The following is an 18,166-nucleotide window of genomic DNA, read 5'->3' on the forward strand; positions in this document are numbered from 1 at the left end:
CGTACTCTCACATGTTCCCGGTCCCCAGTCCTGATAACTCCACAAACCAGTCTCTATCCGCCCACAGCTGGGTGTGAGGCCTTTGACCACCAGACACCTCGCTGTGGTCTCTCACCTTGCAGGGCCCTCTCCCAGGCTTTTTTCTCTAAGCAGGGGTGGGGTGGGGTAGTATGGTGTGTTCTCTCGCTCTGGTGGCCCTGCTCCCCTATGCCCTGCATCCCTTGAGGTCTGCGCTACCAACCATGGGTACTGCCATCTTGGAAATGGACTCCCGCGAGTCTTCGTTGTGAAAAACACTGCAGAGCCATTCTGTTTAAACCTATGCATGGCTGTTGGGGTTTAATGACTGAGCATTAGGGCCCTGCCTATTCCTTTCACTCCTGGATCCACACCTGCTGCATGGCTGCCTTCTCAGCTATGATATGAAAGCATGCAGAGGAACCAGAAACCATAAAAAACCCATCCCAGATGTGCCTTCAAGTTCATCTATTATCATCTGACTGTACCTATACAACTGTGTTTCTCTGGGCCACATACACAATTGTTTTTTCAGGTGCCGTACGCCATGGGCCATCATGTCTCTCCATCCATCACAGACTCTGAACCTTCAAATTGTAGTTTTTGCCTCCTGTGTTTATAACCACGATGTTAATCCAGCGATCATTTTCATTCTTCAACTCCTTCGGCTTCTTTTTCCTTCTAGCTTTCCGGTCGTAACTAAATGTTCTAATGGATCTCTTTGCGTGCGTGATGTGTCTGATGCACGATCAATTGCACAAAGACTGAAAGTTGCCGAGACTGAAGGCTTTTATTTGCACGAGATGGGCAGTGTCCCTTGTGTTGGTCGCTCACACCGACCCGGGTTTGAACTGGGGGGTCAAGCTTGTGGCATGACAGCCTTTATGGGGAAGAAAGGGGGAGGAGTCACAAGCCGGTCCAGTGAGAGCAGGGTCAACCAGGAAAGGATATGACATTGACATATGGGAAATATATACACCAGTGTCCAAAGAATTTTGATTGCTGCTTTCTGATTCTTTTAAGTGATGTAGGTTTTGTTTTCATTCTCTGTAGAAAGTCTTCGCTTTTAATCCTGACCGTACAGCATTCTTCTGACAAACCACATCCCTGCTGCATTGATTCTTTTTCCCATTGCATTGGTAATGGTCCATGGCTCGCAGCCTTATAGGAAGAACGTAGCAGCTGAGAGTTCGAAGGCAGACGTCCTTTCCTATTTTCTTGATCATTAGGATGGTTCTCATTTCTATAAAATCACTCTTCTTGTTTTTATTTCGCATTTGCCATCAGATGTTCCCCATGCTCCAAGGCACTCGAACTTATGAACTTGTTTCAAGATTTCATTTCCCAATGCAATCCTACAATTTGGAATATCAGGTTTCTTTGATGTTACCTTCAGTTTTCTTTTTGTTTAAAGTTAGGCCAAGTCTCTCATTCTCTGTGTTGAGGTAGATACTAATTTCTGTAAATTTACTTCACTGTTTGCTATCAGTACTGTATCATCTACATAGAGGAGGTTGTTAATATTGTGTCCTATTATTCCAGGTGGGTCTTGTGTGGTTCTCGTGATGTTTTCACTGTACAGGGGAACAGGTCTGGTGATAGAACACACCCTGTCTGTCACTAGATTGACTGATATTCACCTATCTTGCTGTCTATCCGCATGGCTGCAGTCGGTTGCCAATGAGATTCCTGATTATTCTTAAATCTTTTCCAACAATATGAATATCTTTAAGCATTTTTGTGATGACTTGTCTTTCACTGTGTTAATACATACACAGCACGATGATATAATTTAAAAAAATATATCAATATTTTGGGATGATTTACAAGACATCAATCTCACAGTCTACGGAAAGAAGCAATTTCCCAGCCTGGCAGTCCTGATTTGATGCCCCTGTACCTCCTTCCTGATGGTACCAGGTTAAAGATGGAAAGAGTCCTCAATAATTCTTTGACCCCTATTTAATCAGGCGCTGCCAGCGAAATGCCATCAATAGAAAAGAGGAAGATCCCAGCAATCTTCTCGGTCGTCTCGATGATCCTCTACCTTGACTTCCAGCCTGATTCTTTGCAGCTGCCATCCCCCACATTGATGTAGAAGGACAGGACGCTCTCAAGGGTGCTCCCTCAACCTCGACCGAACCTGTCTACCCCTCCGTATCTCTCTCCTTTTCAACCGCACTGAAATCTGGCTCTTGCCCCAAGCCTTCGACCACTTCTCCCAAGGCCCCCCTTCGTCGGCTCAGCATTAAATTTGGTTTGCTTGCCGCATTTCAGGTGCCGGACCCAATCGATAATTCGGCGAATACAACAAGCCCGCGCGCTTGAAATGCGAGGCCAGGGAGAGGTAAAGCACACAAAGCGCTGGAGGAACTCAAGAGGGTCAGGCAGCATCTGTGGGGGGCAATCGACAGTCATAGTCTCAGGCAGAAAACCATCAGGAATAGCAGGGAACGGGTATACCCCTGAATGAAAGTGGAGATGGGGGAGGAACACGGGCAGGGAGATAAATAAAGGTGAGGGGGGAGGGCGAAATGGACTTAAAAATAATAAGCTAGAAGGTGAGATGAGTAAAACAAGTCTGCAGACTCTGTGATCGAAGTAAAAACATGATGCTGGAGAAACCCAGCAGGTCAAATAGTGCCTTTATGTAGCAAAGGTAAAGATGGGAGGTGATGCTGAGACTGTTCAAGGCATTGTTGAGGTCAAATTTGGAATGGTATGAGCAGTTCTGGTCATCGAATTATAGGAAGGATATCAACAAGGTAGAGAGAGTGACCTTGGTTTCAGCATCGAAATTACAAAGAAAGATTGAGCAGATTAGGTCTTTCTTTATTCCTTGGAGCGTAGAAGGTTGAGGGGGGATTTGATGGAGGTATTTAAGATTATTATGAGGGAGATAGATAGAGTTGATGTGGATTGGCTTTTTCCCTTGAGGGTTGGAGAGATTGAAATAAGAGGTCATGAGTTAAGAGTTAAGGGGCAAAAGTTTAGAAGTAACATGAGGGGGATCTCTTCACTCAGAGAGTGGTGGGAGTGTGGAATGAGCTTCCGGGAGAAGTAGTGGCGACAGGGTCCATTTTGCCATTGAAGGAAAAATTGGATAGGTATATGGATGGGAGGGGAATGGAGGGTTATGGGCAGGTAGGTGGGACTAGAGGAGAGGACTAGTTCGGTGTGGACTAGAAGAGCCGAGATGGTCAGTTTCCATGCTGGAATTGTTATATCATTACATACAACCGACGTTTTAGGCTTGAGCCCTTCATGAAGGTATGAACAAAATGTAGGGAGGCACCCAAACAAAATGGTGGGGGTGGGCGGGGCAGGTGGAGGAGCACAGTCCCACAAGGAAGAAGTAATAGGTGGATAAGGGAGGGAGGGCACACCAGCAAGCGGAGGGAGGAGGGATGGCTCTGTGAATGGAGAGGGAAGGGGGTGGAGAGCTGGAGGAAAGGAGATAGAGGGATGGGGAAGAAAGGGAGAATGGGGAGTGGTCTAGCAGAAACCCGAGAGGTCGATGTTAATGCCATTGGGTTGGAGAGTGCCCAGACGGAAAATTAGGTGCTGCTCCTCCAATTAACAGGGGGTCTTTGTTTGACAGTACATGAGGCCATAAGTCAGTGTGGGAGTGGGACGCAGAATTGAAATGGTTGGCTACTGGGCGACCCTTGACACTGGTGCAGACGGTGCTCAGCAACGCGATCGCCCAGTCTGAATGGGGAGGGATGATGGGTAGCGAGCGGAGGAAGGCCCGTGGCCGTGGAGCTTGAGGGATCACAGAGAGAGGCTCCTGTCAAAGGGAGGCCCTTTCAGGCTGCCCCCACCCTACTGATCCCTGCTGCTCTCCACTTCTACAACCTTCCTGGGGGTCCCTGCTCGCTTCTCTACCTTTCTCTCGTCGGGCCTTTGTCTGCTGGATTCCCGCATCCACAGCTTCTTGCTTGATGTTCATGGGCATACATCGCAGACGTGCATGCACAATATAGATGGAGGCCCACATTATACACACAGGGCTGTATGATGCAGAAGTCTTGATGAAGGGTCCTGGGCCAAAACGGTGACCGTTCTTTTTCTCCCATTGATGCTGCTCGACCTGCAGCAGATTTAATTTAGTATAACTTTAATTTACACATGCAGCACAGTATCAGGCCATTCCGGGCCACGAATCCACGCAGCCCAGTTACAACTTACAACTTCAATACATTTTTTCCGAAGGGTGGCAGGAACCGAAGGACCCAGAGGAAACCCACGCAGACACAGGGAGAAGGTACAAACACCTTGCAGACAGAGCCGGATTCGAACCCAGTCACTGGTGTGGTAACAGCGTTGTGTTAACCGTGCCAGGCATACCAATTGAGTTGATATTTTTTCAGCATTCAAAAATAAAGGGGAACAGACAGAAGATGGAAACAGAATTCTACACAATATTTAAAAAAATAGATTGTGTTTCTATAGTTTTTAATTACTCCCACATATCCCAAAGTATTTCAAGACCAATGTCTCTTCACTAGTCAGAAAGACACTACAGCGACTGCATTTCCTGAGAAGACTGAGGCGGGCAAGGCTACCAGCCACCATCCTGTCAACCTTCTACAGGAGCTCTATCGAGAGTGTCCTGGCTGGCTGCATTGCAGTAAAGCATTGGATCAGAGGTCAATCCACATGTCAGAGAGGATCACTGGGTCTCCCTCCCTTCCATCGACGTGATCTACCAGAATCATTGCCTGAAGAGGGCGCGCAAAATCTTTGAGGACCCCTTCCACCCTGCACACAGCATCTTTCAGCTACTCCTGTCGGGAGAGAGATACAAGGGTATCAGAACCAGAACCACCAGGCTGAGAAATGGCTTCTTCACACGGGCACTGAGACTGCTCGTACAAACACTCCGTGACTATGCTATATATTTAACAATATTTTTTAAAAATATATACTGCCCACGCCCAGATATGCCCATGCTCTGCGCTTGCTTGTGGATTTCTCAGCTCTTTTTCTTCTTAGAGTGATAGGATGTTGTGTTTACACCAAAAATTGCTGGAGAAACTCAGCAGGTCATGCAGCGCTCTTTATGTGGCAAAGATAAAGAGGGATAACCGATGTTTCAGGCCTGAGCCCTTCGTCAAGGTGTGAGCAAAAAGCAGGCAGGCTGAATAGGCCCCAGGCAAGATGTCATAGGTGGATATGGGTGCGATGGCAGTAAAGATCAAAGCTGGGAAGTAATAGGGGGAGGGATAGCTCTTTGAATGGTGAAGGAAGGGGGTGGAGAGCTCTTTCCCCTGCCTGTCATCCACACCTTCCTGCCTTCCCGGTCCCTTCCTCCCTCCTATCGGAGAACACTTTTCTCTGCTCCCTGACCTCCCCTCCACCCCCGTTTTTCCACTATCACCTCAGATCCTTCCCTTTCCCCTCCCATTCAGCTGCCTCCCCCCTTCCTCTCCTTCCCCATCCCCTTATTCTGGAGCCTCCCCCATCTTTGGCATCCCTGCTGAAGGGGTCAGGCCTGAAGCCATTGAGTGCCCACTGCTTCCCCGCGAATGCCGTGTGCCTGCTGAGTTCCTGCAGTGCTGGCTTGTGAATATGTTCCGAGCCACCTTATTTTTATTTGCCAACGTGTGCCTTTTCTGTTCCTCCTCAAAGATGAGAGACCTGCGGAACGAGAATGTGAACCCCTTCCTGGGCTTCCTCTGTGACAATGCAGTGTTAGCTATCGCCACTGAGCACTGCTCACGGGGAAGTCTTCACGATCTCCTCCAAAACGATGACTTGAAGCTTGATTGGATGTTCAAATCGTCCCTCCTACTGGATCTAATCAAGGTGATGCCTTGGGTCTTCTTCAGGTGGCAGAGGAAAGGGTGGAGGGAGGAGGGAGAGATCCATTGCTCATTTACTGGGGATGGTGGAGTGAGGAGAGGTCCTGATCAGCTACTTGCATTTTAATTTTCCTGGAAATTCCAGCATGCCCATTAGTAAACGAGACTTCAACTAGAAAGGGGACATGAGCAGCTCAAATTTGTGTGTGTAAGTCTCATTACACCTGGTGCACAGACAATTCTGTCACAAGCAGTCTAACATGGAATTATAGAACACTTCTGCACATAAACAGGCCCTTCTAGTCTGTGCCAATCTATTATTCTGCCCAGTCCCACTGACCTGCACCCAGTTCAGAGCCCCCCATACTCCTTCCATCCATTTACCTGTCCAAACTTTTCTCAAATGTCATAATCAAGTCCGCATCCAGTTTCTCGCCTGTCATTCACGGGCATACAAGACATAACACCACTTCAGCTGGCAACTCGTTCCACACTCCCACTACTCTGTGTGAAAAAGTTCCCCCTCATGTTCCCCCTAAACTTTTTCACCCTTAACCCGTATCCTCTGGTTTGTATCTCACCTACCCTCAGCTCTACCTAGACTCCTCATTATTATGCATACCTCTATCAAATCTCCACTCATTCTTCTACCCTCCGGGGAATTAAAGCCCTCACCTGTTTAACCTCTCCCTGTATCTCAGTTCCAACATCCTATTAAATTTTCTTTGCACTCTTTCAATTTTATTGATATCTTTCCTGTAGTTGGGTCACCAAAACTGCACACAATGCTCCAAATTTGGCTTCACCAACATCTTATACAATCCTAAGAGCCTAAATACACCTGAGATTGTCTTATCTCGGAAGCTAAGCAGGCTCAGGCCTGGTCAGTACTTGGAGGGGAGAGCACCCAGGAGCACCAGGTGCTGTAGGTTTCTGTGAGGGGCACTGGACCAAGTGGCGACTCTCTGTTACGGTAGAAAAAGAGTTAAAGAATTTCATGTATGCTACATTTTAAAGGTATAATTATGTGACAGTAATGGAACCTTTACCTTTTACCTAACTCAATACTTTGATTTATGAAGGCCAATGTGCCAAAAGGCTTTGCCCATTTTTACTGTGAAGAACCTTGGAAACTTCGAGTGCACAAACTATATGCAGTGACTTGAACAAAATATCCCCCAATATGCTTTGTAGCAGCATTAAAAGACTAAAGTTGCCTTTGAACCGTACAAGGGGGGAAAAATAGGTGGATAATTGAAAACTTGGTTAGATGGGTAAGATTAGAGCAGCACTGGAAGGAGAGGCAGCGAGGCAGGCGATGCATTTCCATGATTGTGTGTTATGACACCTCAGGAGACAATAGTCACTGTTCGGTTGGATCAGGCGTGTGATCACACTCTCTCTCTGCCTGGCAGGGAATGAAATACCTTCACCACCGAGACTTCCCTCACGGACGCCTGAAGTCTCGTAACTGTGTGGTGGACGGGAGGTTTGTGCTGAAGATCGTGGACTATGGCTACGCGGAACTGTTGGATGCACAGAAGGTTCCTCACAAGATGCCAGCTCCGGAAGGTAACGATCGGCTTGCCGTGGCCTAGACTGTAAAACCTCCAAACCTTATGCCAATTGGGCACCATGGATCAAAACACAGAAATGCGGGAGAAACTCAGCTGGACTCATAGTGTCCACAGGAGGTCTTCCTATGAGAGATGTGAGACTGGCTGAGTTCCTCCCGCATTTCTATGTTTTGACAACAATCACAGCAACTGCAGTCTTTCGTATTTCACTCTGGTCACCTTGGATACTCGGCTTGCATTGAAAAGCTACACTCACTTGTTACGAGCGCAGAGGACCTCAAAACCCAGCAGCAATAGATATTCTCCAAGACAAATGGTTACTTAAACAAAAGTTGCTTTTAATTATCTTTAAACATGAAAACAGAATAAGACTTTAACTTATCACTATTGAGTTAACTAACTTAACCCCCTTCCAATTTTAAGCGCACGTCTATGTAATGTGTGTGTAAGTTCAGAAAGGTACTTTGGTTCACAGTCCAATCTCACTTCTCACTCCTCCACGTTCACTGGTTGCAGGCAATTCTTATATTTTGCACAGAATTTAACATTTATGAATTTCACTAGGCTTTGGTGCTTGAAAGGTAAATGGTTACCACTCAGGAAGGTTCTTGCTGGCTCTCAGAGAGATTTGTTGTATACTGGACACCCACAACTGATTCCTTTTTAATCAGCCACTTCAGTCCGAAGCAACTCCAGCTGATAACCTTTTTCTTTCGGGTCACAACAGAGTTCCTTTCAGTTTCCCTTATTTCAAGTGAAACATTAGGCAGCCAGATATCTCCTCTTGCATGAACCACAAGGGCTTTGACCAGGCTGAATTAAGCACTCACAACCTGTCTTTCAAATGGGGTTTTCCACAAGCTTGCCAGCTTGTTCTGTTCCAGTCCCAGCTGCTGTGGCTGACTGTAAAACTGTAGAACTGATCTCTCTCTCTGAGAGAAAAGCCTATTTGACTCTCCCTGCTTGCAAAACCACATGACCCTCCTAGAATGGCAAGTTCCCCTCCAGACATTCTGCGGTTCTGACAAGTTCTTTCATTTGTTGCCTTTTTGTAAACAACAATCTATTAGTGAAGTCCCTTCAAAGCTTTGCAAAGGCTCTGGCCCCGACATGTCTAGCATGTCAGAGCTCAAGTATTTTAAATAAAATCTCTTTTAAAGTGTTTGTATGTGACTTCTCTAACAAACCTGCCCCAATTTATCTCTCCAAAACATATCTATATACTATGTCACACACACCTTTGCGTTAAAAGCGGGAACGGGTCTGCCCAAGACCACAAGTAATGGCAGAGTTTTGAACACAACTCAGACCATATTACTAACTCATCTCCCCTCCATTGATTCTGTTCTGTACAAAGTTCAGATTTATTGTCAGAGTACGTACATGGCAAAATATTCAATTCTGAGATTTGTTTTCCTGTGGGACAAGCATAATTTCTACTTATCGGTAGTGCGAACTGTACTCAAGAAGAAAATGTGCATACAAAAGAGAGAAATGTAAGTAAACCACAAATAAGGTACAAAGTATGTGAGTCTCTTCAATGAGACTCTGGTTGAGTTCGTTGTGGAGGAGTCTGATGGTGGAGGGGGAGCAGCTGTTCCTGAACCTGGTGGTGTGAGTCTTGTGGCACCGAGACCTCTCTCCTGCTGCCAACATTTCAAAGACCCACTTCATCCTAGTCACACTCACGTCTCCCCCCTTCTATCAGGTAGAAAATACATGAGCCTGAACACATGAACCTCCAGACTCAAGACTCAATGACAGTGTCCTGTTATCAGACCTCTCATCGGTAAATTATAATGCCCTTGCAACGCTTTTTAATCACAGTACTTTTCTCTATACGCTGCACTATTTCAAAGTCAAATATTCTTTCAGGATACGTTCTATGGTGCATCTATTGTTATGGAGACGATCTGGAGAGAGCAATTACCTGCCTCCATGATAGAACCTATCACGATCAACAACACCTCATCTTCTGCTTGGGCACCCACCAACCAGATGGCATTAACATCAACTTCTCTGGTTTCCATTAAACCGCACTCCCCCCCACCCCCCTGTTTCCTTTCCTCCAGCTCTCTCTCTCTCTCTCTCTCTCTCTCTCTCTCTCTCTCTCTCTCTCTCTCTCTCTCTTCCCTTTTCCCCCTGTTTCCTTTCACAGAGCCAATTCTCACCTTTCCTCTTATTATATCCAATTGATTGGTCTGGACTCCTTCCCCTCCCATTATTCAACTTTTCTCTCTCAGTCTTTATTAAGCTGCCCACCTGCTTTTTGCTTGTACCTTGAAGGTGGGCTCAGGCCGGAAATGTCAGTCATATATCTTTACCTCCTATGGATGCTGCGAGAAATTCCTCCAGCATTTCTGTGTGCTTTTACTACATCTGCAGATTTCTCTGTTTCACTCCATGGTTATTATTGTACTGGCTTCTAGACTTTATTAATTAACTGAATTTAAACCACCAGTTCCACTCATTTTAAAGCTATTATCGAAGTCTCTTGTAAAATGTCCAATTATTATGGTAGCTTTGTTACTTATTTTTAGTTTCTGTACACTCCCTATGGATACCGTGACACCGGCCGAGTTCCTCCAGCATTTCTGTGTGTTTTTATTCACAAATCTGTCCCTTTCTTTTATCCTCAGAGTTGTTTTGGACAGCTCCTGAGTTTCTGAGAAATCCTGATTTATCTAGGAAGGCGACAATGAAAGGAGACACTTACAGTTTTGCAATCATCTTGCAAGAGGTTGTGGTCCGAGGGTCTCCGTACTGCATGCTGGGTCTCAGTCCTGAAGGTGGGTTTTACTCGGACTTCCTCTGCAATGATCTGTGGCTGGAGATGAAGATTGACCTTGTATCTTTTTGTTTCTACCAATCAAGTCAATGCAATTTTCACTGAAAACCAATGAGCAAAATAGTATTGTTCAAATTTATCTGTCACAAAATAATGAACACCATGAGGAGGATTCTTCTGCTTGCAGTCTAACAGGTTATCACTACCATTACCCAATATAGAGCTGGAGAACACGACAGCACAGAATCAGGACCTTCTGCCCATCTAGTCAGTGTCAAAGTATTATTCTGCCTCATTCATTTCCACACATGATCCTGTCCAAATTTACCTCAAATCTCAACATTGAGCCTGCATTCACCACTTCAGCTGGCTGCTCGTTCCGCACTCCCATCATTCTTCATGTCAAATTTCCCCTAGTGTCCTGATTAAACATCCACCCTTAACTCATATCCTCTAGTTCTTGTCTCACCCAACCTCAGTAGGAAAAAGCCTGTTTGCATTTACTCTGCTATACCCCTCATAATTTTGTACACCTCTATCAATCTCTCCTCCCCCCCACCTATTCTCCCATGCTCGAGGGAAGCCATTCTCAATGGGCTTTCTCAGCTACCCCTGGGAGCCACAGCACATTTAAGATGGGGGGGGGGGAGCATGTTCTGAAATAATAATTTCTTTTGTGTAGTCAGTAGGAGAGAAGTGCAGAAGAAACCAACTAAACTTGACTGCTTCACAGGGAAGGAGGCCCATAAACTTGAGTAGAGACCTAAGGGGACCATAGTAAAAAACAGACTAAGAATGGTTGTTCAAGGGAATTAAAGCCTTCACCTGTTTAACCTTTTCCTGCAACTCTGGTAGCACCTCTTTCCATCTTATTGATATCTCAGGTGACCAAAACTGGACGCAATACTCCAGATTTGGCCTCACCATTGTTTTATACAACTTCACCAATAACATTGAAACTCCTTTACTCTATACTTTGATTTATGAAGGCCAATGTGTTAAATGCTGAATTAAGCACTCACAACCCATCTTTCAAATGGGGTTTTCCACAAGCTTGCCAGTTTGTCCTGTTCCAATCCCAGCTGTGGCTGCTGAATTAAAACTGTAGAACTGATCTCTGTGTGTCTCTCTTTCTCTCTCTCACACCGAGAAAAAGTCTGTTTGACTCTCTCTGGTTGCAAAACCACATGACCTTCTTAGAATAGCAAGGTCTACTCCAGACATTTTGCCTCTCCAACATGTTCTTTCATCTGTTGCATTTTTGTGAACAACAATCCATTAGTGAAGTCTCTTAGGCACTTTCCAAAGCTTTTGCAAAGGCTCTGGAGCCAATATGTCTAGCATGAGGGGAGCTCCAGTATTTCAAATAACATCTGTTTTTAAAGTGTTTGTATGTGACCTACTCTAACAAATCTGCCTCAATTTATCTCACAAAAATAAATCTATATACAATTCAAACACAACATAATCTGTCATGAAAGATCCAAAATTGTTTTTCTATTAAGTATTATAAATGATAAAAATTTAGAGTTAAAATTGGATAGATCTCAAAAACATTTTAATATGATTGCTTTAGGAACACCAAAAAAATGCATAGCAACAATTTGGAAGATGGAAACATCTTTGAAAATACAGCATTGGGATATCGAAGTCGATCACTGTATTCCATTAGAAAAAAAACCTATCATTTAAGAGATAATTTTTGACAATTTTAAAAAATCTTGTTCATTGGTGATTGCCAGTCTCAAACCTTCAACTCTTCAAGGGATAGTATAACGTATGTTACTGAATATAATATTAAATATAATATTATACATCGAGTCAATAAAAATTGGATAATAACCAGATGACACACCCTTTTTTGTATTTGGGTTTAATTTTGGGGGGAGGAGAGATGGAGAGAATTTATGTGATATTAAATTAAAGAAAAATCTTAAATCTACCTGTCAGAGATCATTAAGAAAGTGAAGAAACCACCTCCAATGTGTCGTCCCACTGTGTCTCCCGACCAAGCACCGCTGGAGTGTATCCAACTGATGAAGCAGTGCTGGAGTGAGCATCCTGACAGAAGGCCTGCTTTCAATGAGATCTTCGATCGAGTGAGTGAACAGCATAAGGGTTCTGAATCCACTGGTGTCACTGGGGGGGGCGTGGGGTGCAGACCGTACTGGTGACACCATTGGAGGGGGTGAAACCAAAATGACTGCCTATAAAATGTTTGTGCAGTGTTTCAGCAGAAATGTATTATTTTTAATAAAAATAACTCCGTAGTTAGTTATATCAACAAAAACATTTATCGCGAGCCCAGCTCGCATGAATCAATAGACCCATCAGGCCAAACCTCGATGCTCATTTACTTTTTGAACCTTCTAATGGGCTCCGGTCAGAGCTGTTGTGATTACCCAATGACAGCAATGCTTTGAATCACAGGGTTTCGTCTGCCCGTGTCATAAGCAAGCGCTGTTGTTTTTGTTGCTGCCGGTGTTTTTATAGTCGCTGCTTTTGTCAAATTTTCTGGTGTTTTTACTACAATATTGTGGTCATTAGTATTTGTGAAACTAGATCAATAACATTTTTGAGAATGAAGTGGTAATTAAATGTAAAGAAGGCGAAAATTCAAACAAGGCTTCCGCTCAGTTACATTTACGTGGCGGGGGGAGGGGGGGGTGGGGGAACCCCATGAGTTACCACACTGAGTGACACCAACCCTAGTGATGCCACTACCTGAATCCTTTGGAGATGTGATGTGACTTAGTTTCCCTCGAACACCCTGGAGCCATGGTGAGCTGCTCTCTTCATCTGGTTAACATCTGTGTGGAACACAGAGGCAAAAAATGCTTATGAGATGAAAGGAGACCATTTGGCCCATCACTCTGTGGGTGGTACGGTTAGAGCGACGCTGTTACAGTGCTGGCAAAACAGGCTTGAATCTGGCGCTGTCTGTAAGGAGTTTGCATGCTCTCCCCGTGTCTGTGTGAGGTTCCTCCAAGTGCTCTGATTCCCTCCCAGCCTCCAGAATGGATGGAATTGTAGGTTAATTTGGGTGTCATTGGGTGCCACGAGTTTAAACGAGCAGAATTGGCTTCTACCGTGCTGTAAATAAAAATATATTTCAAAAAAATGTAAACAAAATTACCCTATATACTTGCATAAAAGTCAAATTTGTGGGCTATTATTTATTTTAAATATATGGGGTCAACTATTACATGGATACTACCTTTGAGGGGCTGAAATTCACACTAGAATCCAAAATACCAACTATTAGTAGCAGGTCCGAATGATCTCTAAACAAATAAAGAACAAAAACACAATGAATTAAAGTAATAATACTGAGTCCATTCATCAAAACACACATCCTTCCATGGTGGGGGTGGGGAGGTTAGGATCATGGTAAGGATCTGTGTTGTCGGAGGCATCTGGAGCTCCAATGGGCCAGTAGCCAGGGCGCCAGGAGCTATGATAGGTGGGCGTCTGGGTCTGAGGCAAGAGTCCGTGTTCGAGGCATTGGGAGCTCCATTGGGCGGGAAGCCAGGGCCGAGGAGCGAGTCCATGCTCAATGCATAAGAAACTCTAATCGGCAGGCAGCTGATGTGAGGGACGAGGGTCAACTTTTACACAAAATTTATGGAAGGTTACAGGTTTTTTTGGACATAAGTAGGTGGCTGGCTTTTATGTGAGATCAGCTTTTGCACAAGTATATACGGTATATAAGAGCAATTTGGCTGAAATAAAAAGATGTGGGGAGGAGAGGAGGGAGTAAGAGGCAGGGGGAGGTGTACAGGACAGTAGGCAGGAGGTTATAGGTGGATATGGGTGGGAGGGCAGATGAGAAAAATGCTAAGAAGTGATAGGGGTAGAGGGGGTGGGGAGCTGGAGGAAGGGAGGCAGAAGGATAGCTGAAAAAAAATGTTCACTCTGGACAAATGCATGGATAGGAAAGGTTCAGAGGGTTATGAGCAGAATGTAGCTGATGCATTCCTCGCTGTCTTTTTCCAGTTCAAGATCATAAACAAGGGGAAAAAGACCAACATTATTGACTCGATGCTGCGAATGTTGGAACAGTACTCCAGCAACCTGGAGGATTTAATCCGGGAGCGAACCGAAGAGCTGGAAGTGGAGAAGCAGAAGACAGAGAAGTTGCTGTCACAGATGTTACCTCCGTGAGTAATCACCACTCGGGCTGAGAACCCCTCAATGACCTTCCTCTTTGTGATGGTCATGGTGAGATGTAATTCCATCACTAGGCCACCAGGGGTCATCCCAGTGACCTTGTCTATAAAGCCGTCCAGAGCTACAGTCGAGCCTTCCAGGTTTGTCTTGCAGAGAGACAAGACCTCTTAGTGTACGTATTAGTTTATTAAAGCTCTCTTATGCTCACAGTGCGGTGGTTATTGTCAGTACAACTACTATGGTGAGAGGGTGAGAGTATGTTTGAAGGGTTCAAGAAGCAACAAGGCCTGGACACCTTATTGGTAAACTATAGCTTTTAGTTCTTTCTTTGGCTTGGCTTCGCGGACGAAGATTTATGGAGGGGGTAAAAAGTCCACGTCAGCTGCAGGCTCGTTTGTGGCTGACAAGTCCGATGCGGGACAGGCAGACACGATTGCAGCGGTTGCAAGGGAAAATTGGTTGGTTGGGGTTGGGTGTTGGGTTTTTCCTCCTTAGCCTTTTGTCAGTGAGGTGGGCTCTGCGGTCTTCTTCAAAGGAGGTTGCTGCCCGCCAAACTGTGAGGCGCCAAGATGCACGGTTTGAGGCGTTATCAGCCCACTGGCGGTGGTCAATGTGGCAGGCATTGTTAGAGGCGGGTGAATTCCCAGCAGCAAATGCACTCACACACACATACAAAGCAATAACAGACAAAGCATTGACATTGGACGCTGGTTAATCACTGATAATTGCAACTCGTGATTGTGATGCGGGGATTAAACCAATGATACCCACCACCCCCTCTCTCATTTATTATTTACAATGAGTAAGTCACAACCGTCTTGGGAATGTTGGTCCTCTAGCATCGCTTGCGGCTCACAGCCTGGAGTGGAACTCAGAGATGGTCTCATGGGGAAAAAGGGGGTGAACTAGCCCACGTGCTAGGTTGTCACCCTAGGCCCATGCAACCATGGGTGGGGAGGGGGACCAATTGAAAGGCACTTTTCCTGTGAGTGGGTCTGACCTTGACTGACCTGGGGAGTCTGCCTCTTGCCTGTGTGGTCAGCTGACCCTCCAGGAACAAGCACAGGGAAACTACTAACCAGTTTCCTGTCTGACCTGTCAGACAATCCTCCAGAAAACACTCATATGGGAGTCCATGTGGTCCAAAACGTGGAACCCAGTCATGGGCAGGCAATGTGACATGGTGGAGGTGGACCTTTATCCCAGTCACACTGCCACTTCTCTGGTGAAGGCTTCAGTTAAGTCCTCGATTTTCTAAACATACAAGAGGGCATCGTAGACATTTAAAGAGTCATGGAGCCTTACGACAAGGAACAAGCCTTTCAGCCCAACTTGTCCATGCCGACCAAGTTGGCATTCTGGGCTAGTCTCATTTGCCTGCATTTGGTCCATGTTGTTCTAAGCCCTAGTTTTGTGTGATCAAATCAGGTTTGGTGGTTTCACAGAGAGAAGTGTTTACAATACCAGTGACCACCTACTCTCTCTCTCTCTCTCTCTCTCTCTCTCTCTTACACACATGCAGTAGGCTGAGGGGAGCTCCTGATGCCAACTTCGAACCGTCCCCTCCGTCTACCTGAACTTGGGGCACAATTTGCAAACCAATTCAATTTTTAAATAAAATAAACATTTTACTCACATTTTACTCCCGCTACTCCCTACCTACCTATGCCATCGACACAGAGCTGTTGGAATCTCTCTTCTACAGCGCCCCTCTGAAGTCTGTGCCCTAGGCCACTGCCTAGTGCGCCTAATGATAGCACCGGCCCTGCCAGAAGGGAGACGTCATTGTCCTTAACTTGCACGGTTGACTTGTGATCCGTAATAGTATTGATCCCTTGCAGCCTATTTCTGCTCTTCTGTCTTATTGTTTTAAGGAGTGGTTTGTAAGAGTAATGAGTGCTTCGGCCTCTGCGTCTCTCAGGTAGGATGTAAAAGAATCTGAGAGTACAGAAAATGTCAGTGTCATGAGACCAATAGAAAATAGAGAGGTTTATTTGCAATTATGCAGAATGTTGTTGAGATCTCCCCTGGACTACTGCATACTGGTTTGATCTACACACTTAAAAAGGAGTTATTGTAACAATAGAGCTTGTGTAACGAAAATTCATCAGGCTAATTACTGGGAGGACACTATTGGCCTAGTAAGAGAGACAAAATGGACTGATGCATTCCTTGGAGTTTTGAAGAACAAAGGATGACCTTATTCAAACGTAAAAGATCTTAAGGGGGCTTGACGGTGGATGTTGGGATGTTTTCACTAATGGGAGAATCTTGAACAAGGGAACATCATTTAAACTGAAGCACCCAGACATACCTTGTCTCAGAGGGTGGGCAAATCTCTGGAATTCTCAGATCCAGCAGGTAGTGGAGGACGGATCGTTGGAAGTACTTAAAAGGGAAGTAAGCAAGCTCATGGTGGAGTAGGTTTACCTGCATGTGCGTGTGCGTGTGTGTGCGCACGCGAGTGTGAGTGTGTGTGTGCGTGTGTGTGTGCGTGTGCATGTGTGTGCGCACATGAGTGTGAGTGTGTGCATGCGTGTGCATGTGTGTACGCACGCGAGTGTGTGTGTGCGTGTGTGTGCGCGTGTGTGGTTGTTGTGTGTGTGAGTGTGTGTGTGCGTGTGTGTGTGCGTGTGTGTGCATGTGTGTGCGCACATGAGTGTGAGTGTGTGCATGCGTGTGCATGTGTGTACGCACGCGAATGTGTGTGTGCGTGTGTGTGCACGTGTGTGGTTGTTGTGTGTGTGAGTGTGTGTGTGCGTGTGAGTATGTGTGTGTGGGTGTGTGTGGGTGTATGTGTGGGTGTGTGTGTGTATGTGTATGTGTGTGTGTGTGTGTGTATGTGTGTGTGTGTGGGTGTGTGAGTGTGTACGGGTGTGGTGTGTGTGGGTGTGTGGGTGTGTGTGGGTGTGTGTGAGTGTGTGAGTGTGTGTGAGTGTGTGGGTGTGTGGGTGTGTGTGGATGTGTATGTGTGTGTGTGTGTGTGTGTGGGTGGGTGTGGGTGTGTGAGTGTGTGCGGGTGTGGTGTGTGTGGGTGTGTGTGGGTGTGTGTGCGTGTGTATGTGTGTGTGTGTGTGTGTGTGTGTGTGTGTGTGTGTGTGTGTGTGTGTGTGTGTGTGTGTGTGTGTGTGTGTGAGATCCAGTGCAATGTTTTTCCACATTCATTTTGCACATCTTGCTGACCATTTGGACAGATACATGGATAGGATGAGTTTAGTGGGATATTGTCCAAACTCAGGCACGTGGGGCTAGTGTAGGTTTGACATTTTGGTTGGTTGTGCCAAAGGTCCCATTTCCAGTTTGAGTGGATAAGTTGATAGATTGAGGAATATAGGGGTATGGAGAAATGACAGAGAAATGGGGTTGAGGCATGTGGAGATCAACCCTGATTATATTGAATGGTGGGGCTGGTTTGATCGGCTGAAAGACTGACCCCCTCCCCCTCCTTCCTATTTTCTGGTATCCTTTTCAACAATAATGTTCTTATGTAATTGGATAAGGGTTTCCACCTTTCTTTCAGATAGAGAGCTCCGGATCCCTACTGCCCCCAGGGTGAGAATAATTCTCCTCCATTCCCCATTAATGCTTCTACCAGTCACCTTTAAACATATGCCTGTTTACGAAACTCGCTGCAGAGGGAAATGGATCCCTCTGTTTGCCACGTCCAGACCTCATCATTTTATTGACACTTCCTTTAATTTCCTCTTGCCCAAAGAAAACAACAGCTGTGGTTCCAAACCAACCTAACCCAGGGAGTTTGCATTCTCTTGATGAAATTACTTCTCTTTTGAGACCCCGTAGGCTTT

General features: G+C 45.6%; 1 protein-coding gene across 1 annotated transcript in view; it reads left to right on the forward strand.

The window, feature by feature from the left end:
- gucy2f (guanylate cyclase 2F, retinal) overlaps positions 1-18,166 on the forward strand; it is a 70,232-nt gene that overhangs the window by 24,930 nt on the left and 27,136 nt on the right. Inside the window, exons 8-12 of the mRNA XM_069892508.1 lie at positions 5,653-5,829; positions 7,241-7,397; positions 10,042-10,191; positions 12,141-12,289; positions 14,187-14,350. Coding sequence (XP_069748609.1) covers positions 5,653-5,829; positions 7,241-7,397; positions 10,042-10,191; positions 12,141-12,289; positions 14,187-14,350 — 797 coding nt within the window. The remainder of the gene's footprint in view (positions 1-5,652; positions 5,830-7,240; positions 7,398-10,041; positions 10,192-12,140; positions 12,290-14,186; positions 14,351-18,166) is intronic.

The sequence above is a fragment of the Narcine bancroftii genome, chromosome 7, assembly GCF_036971445.1.
Source record: "Narcine bancroftii isolate sNarBan1 chromosome 7, sNarBan1.hap1, whole genome shotgun sequence".
NCBI classification, from domain to species: domain Eukaryota; kingdom Metazoa; phylum Chordata; class Chondrichthyes; order Torpediniformes; family Narcinidae; genus Narcine; species Narcine bancroftii.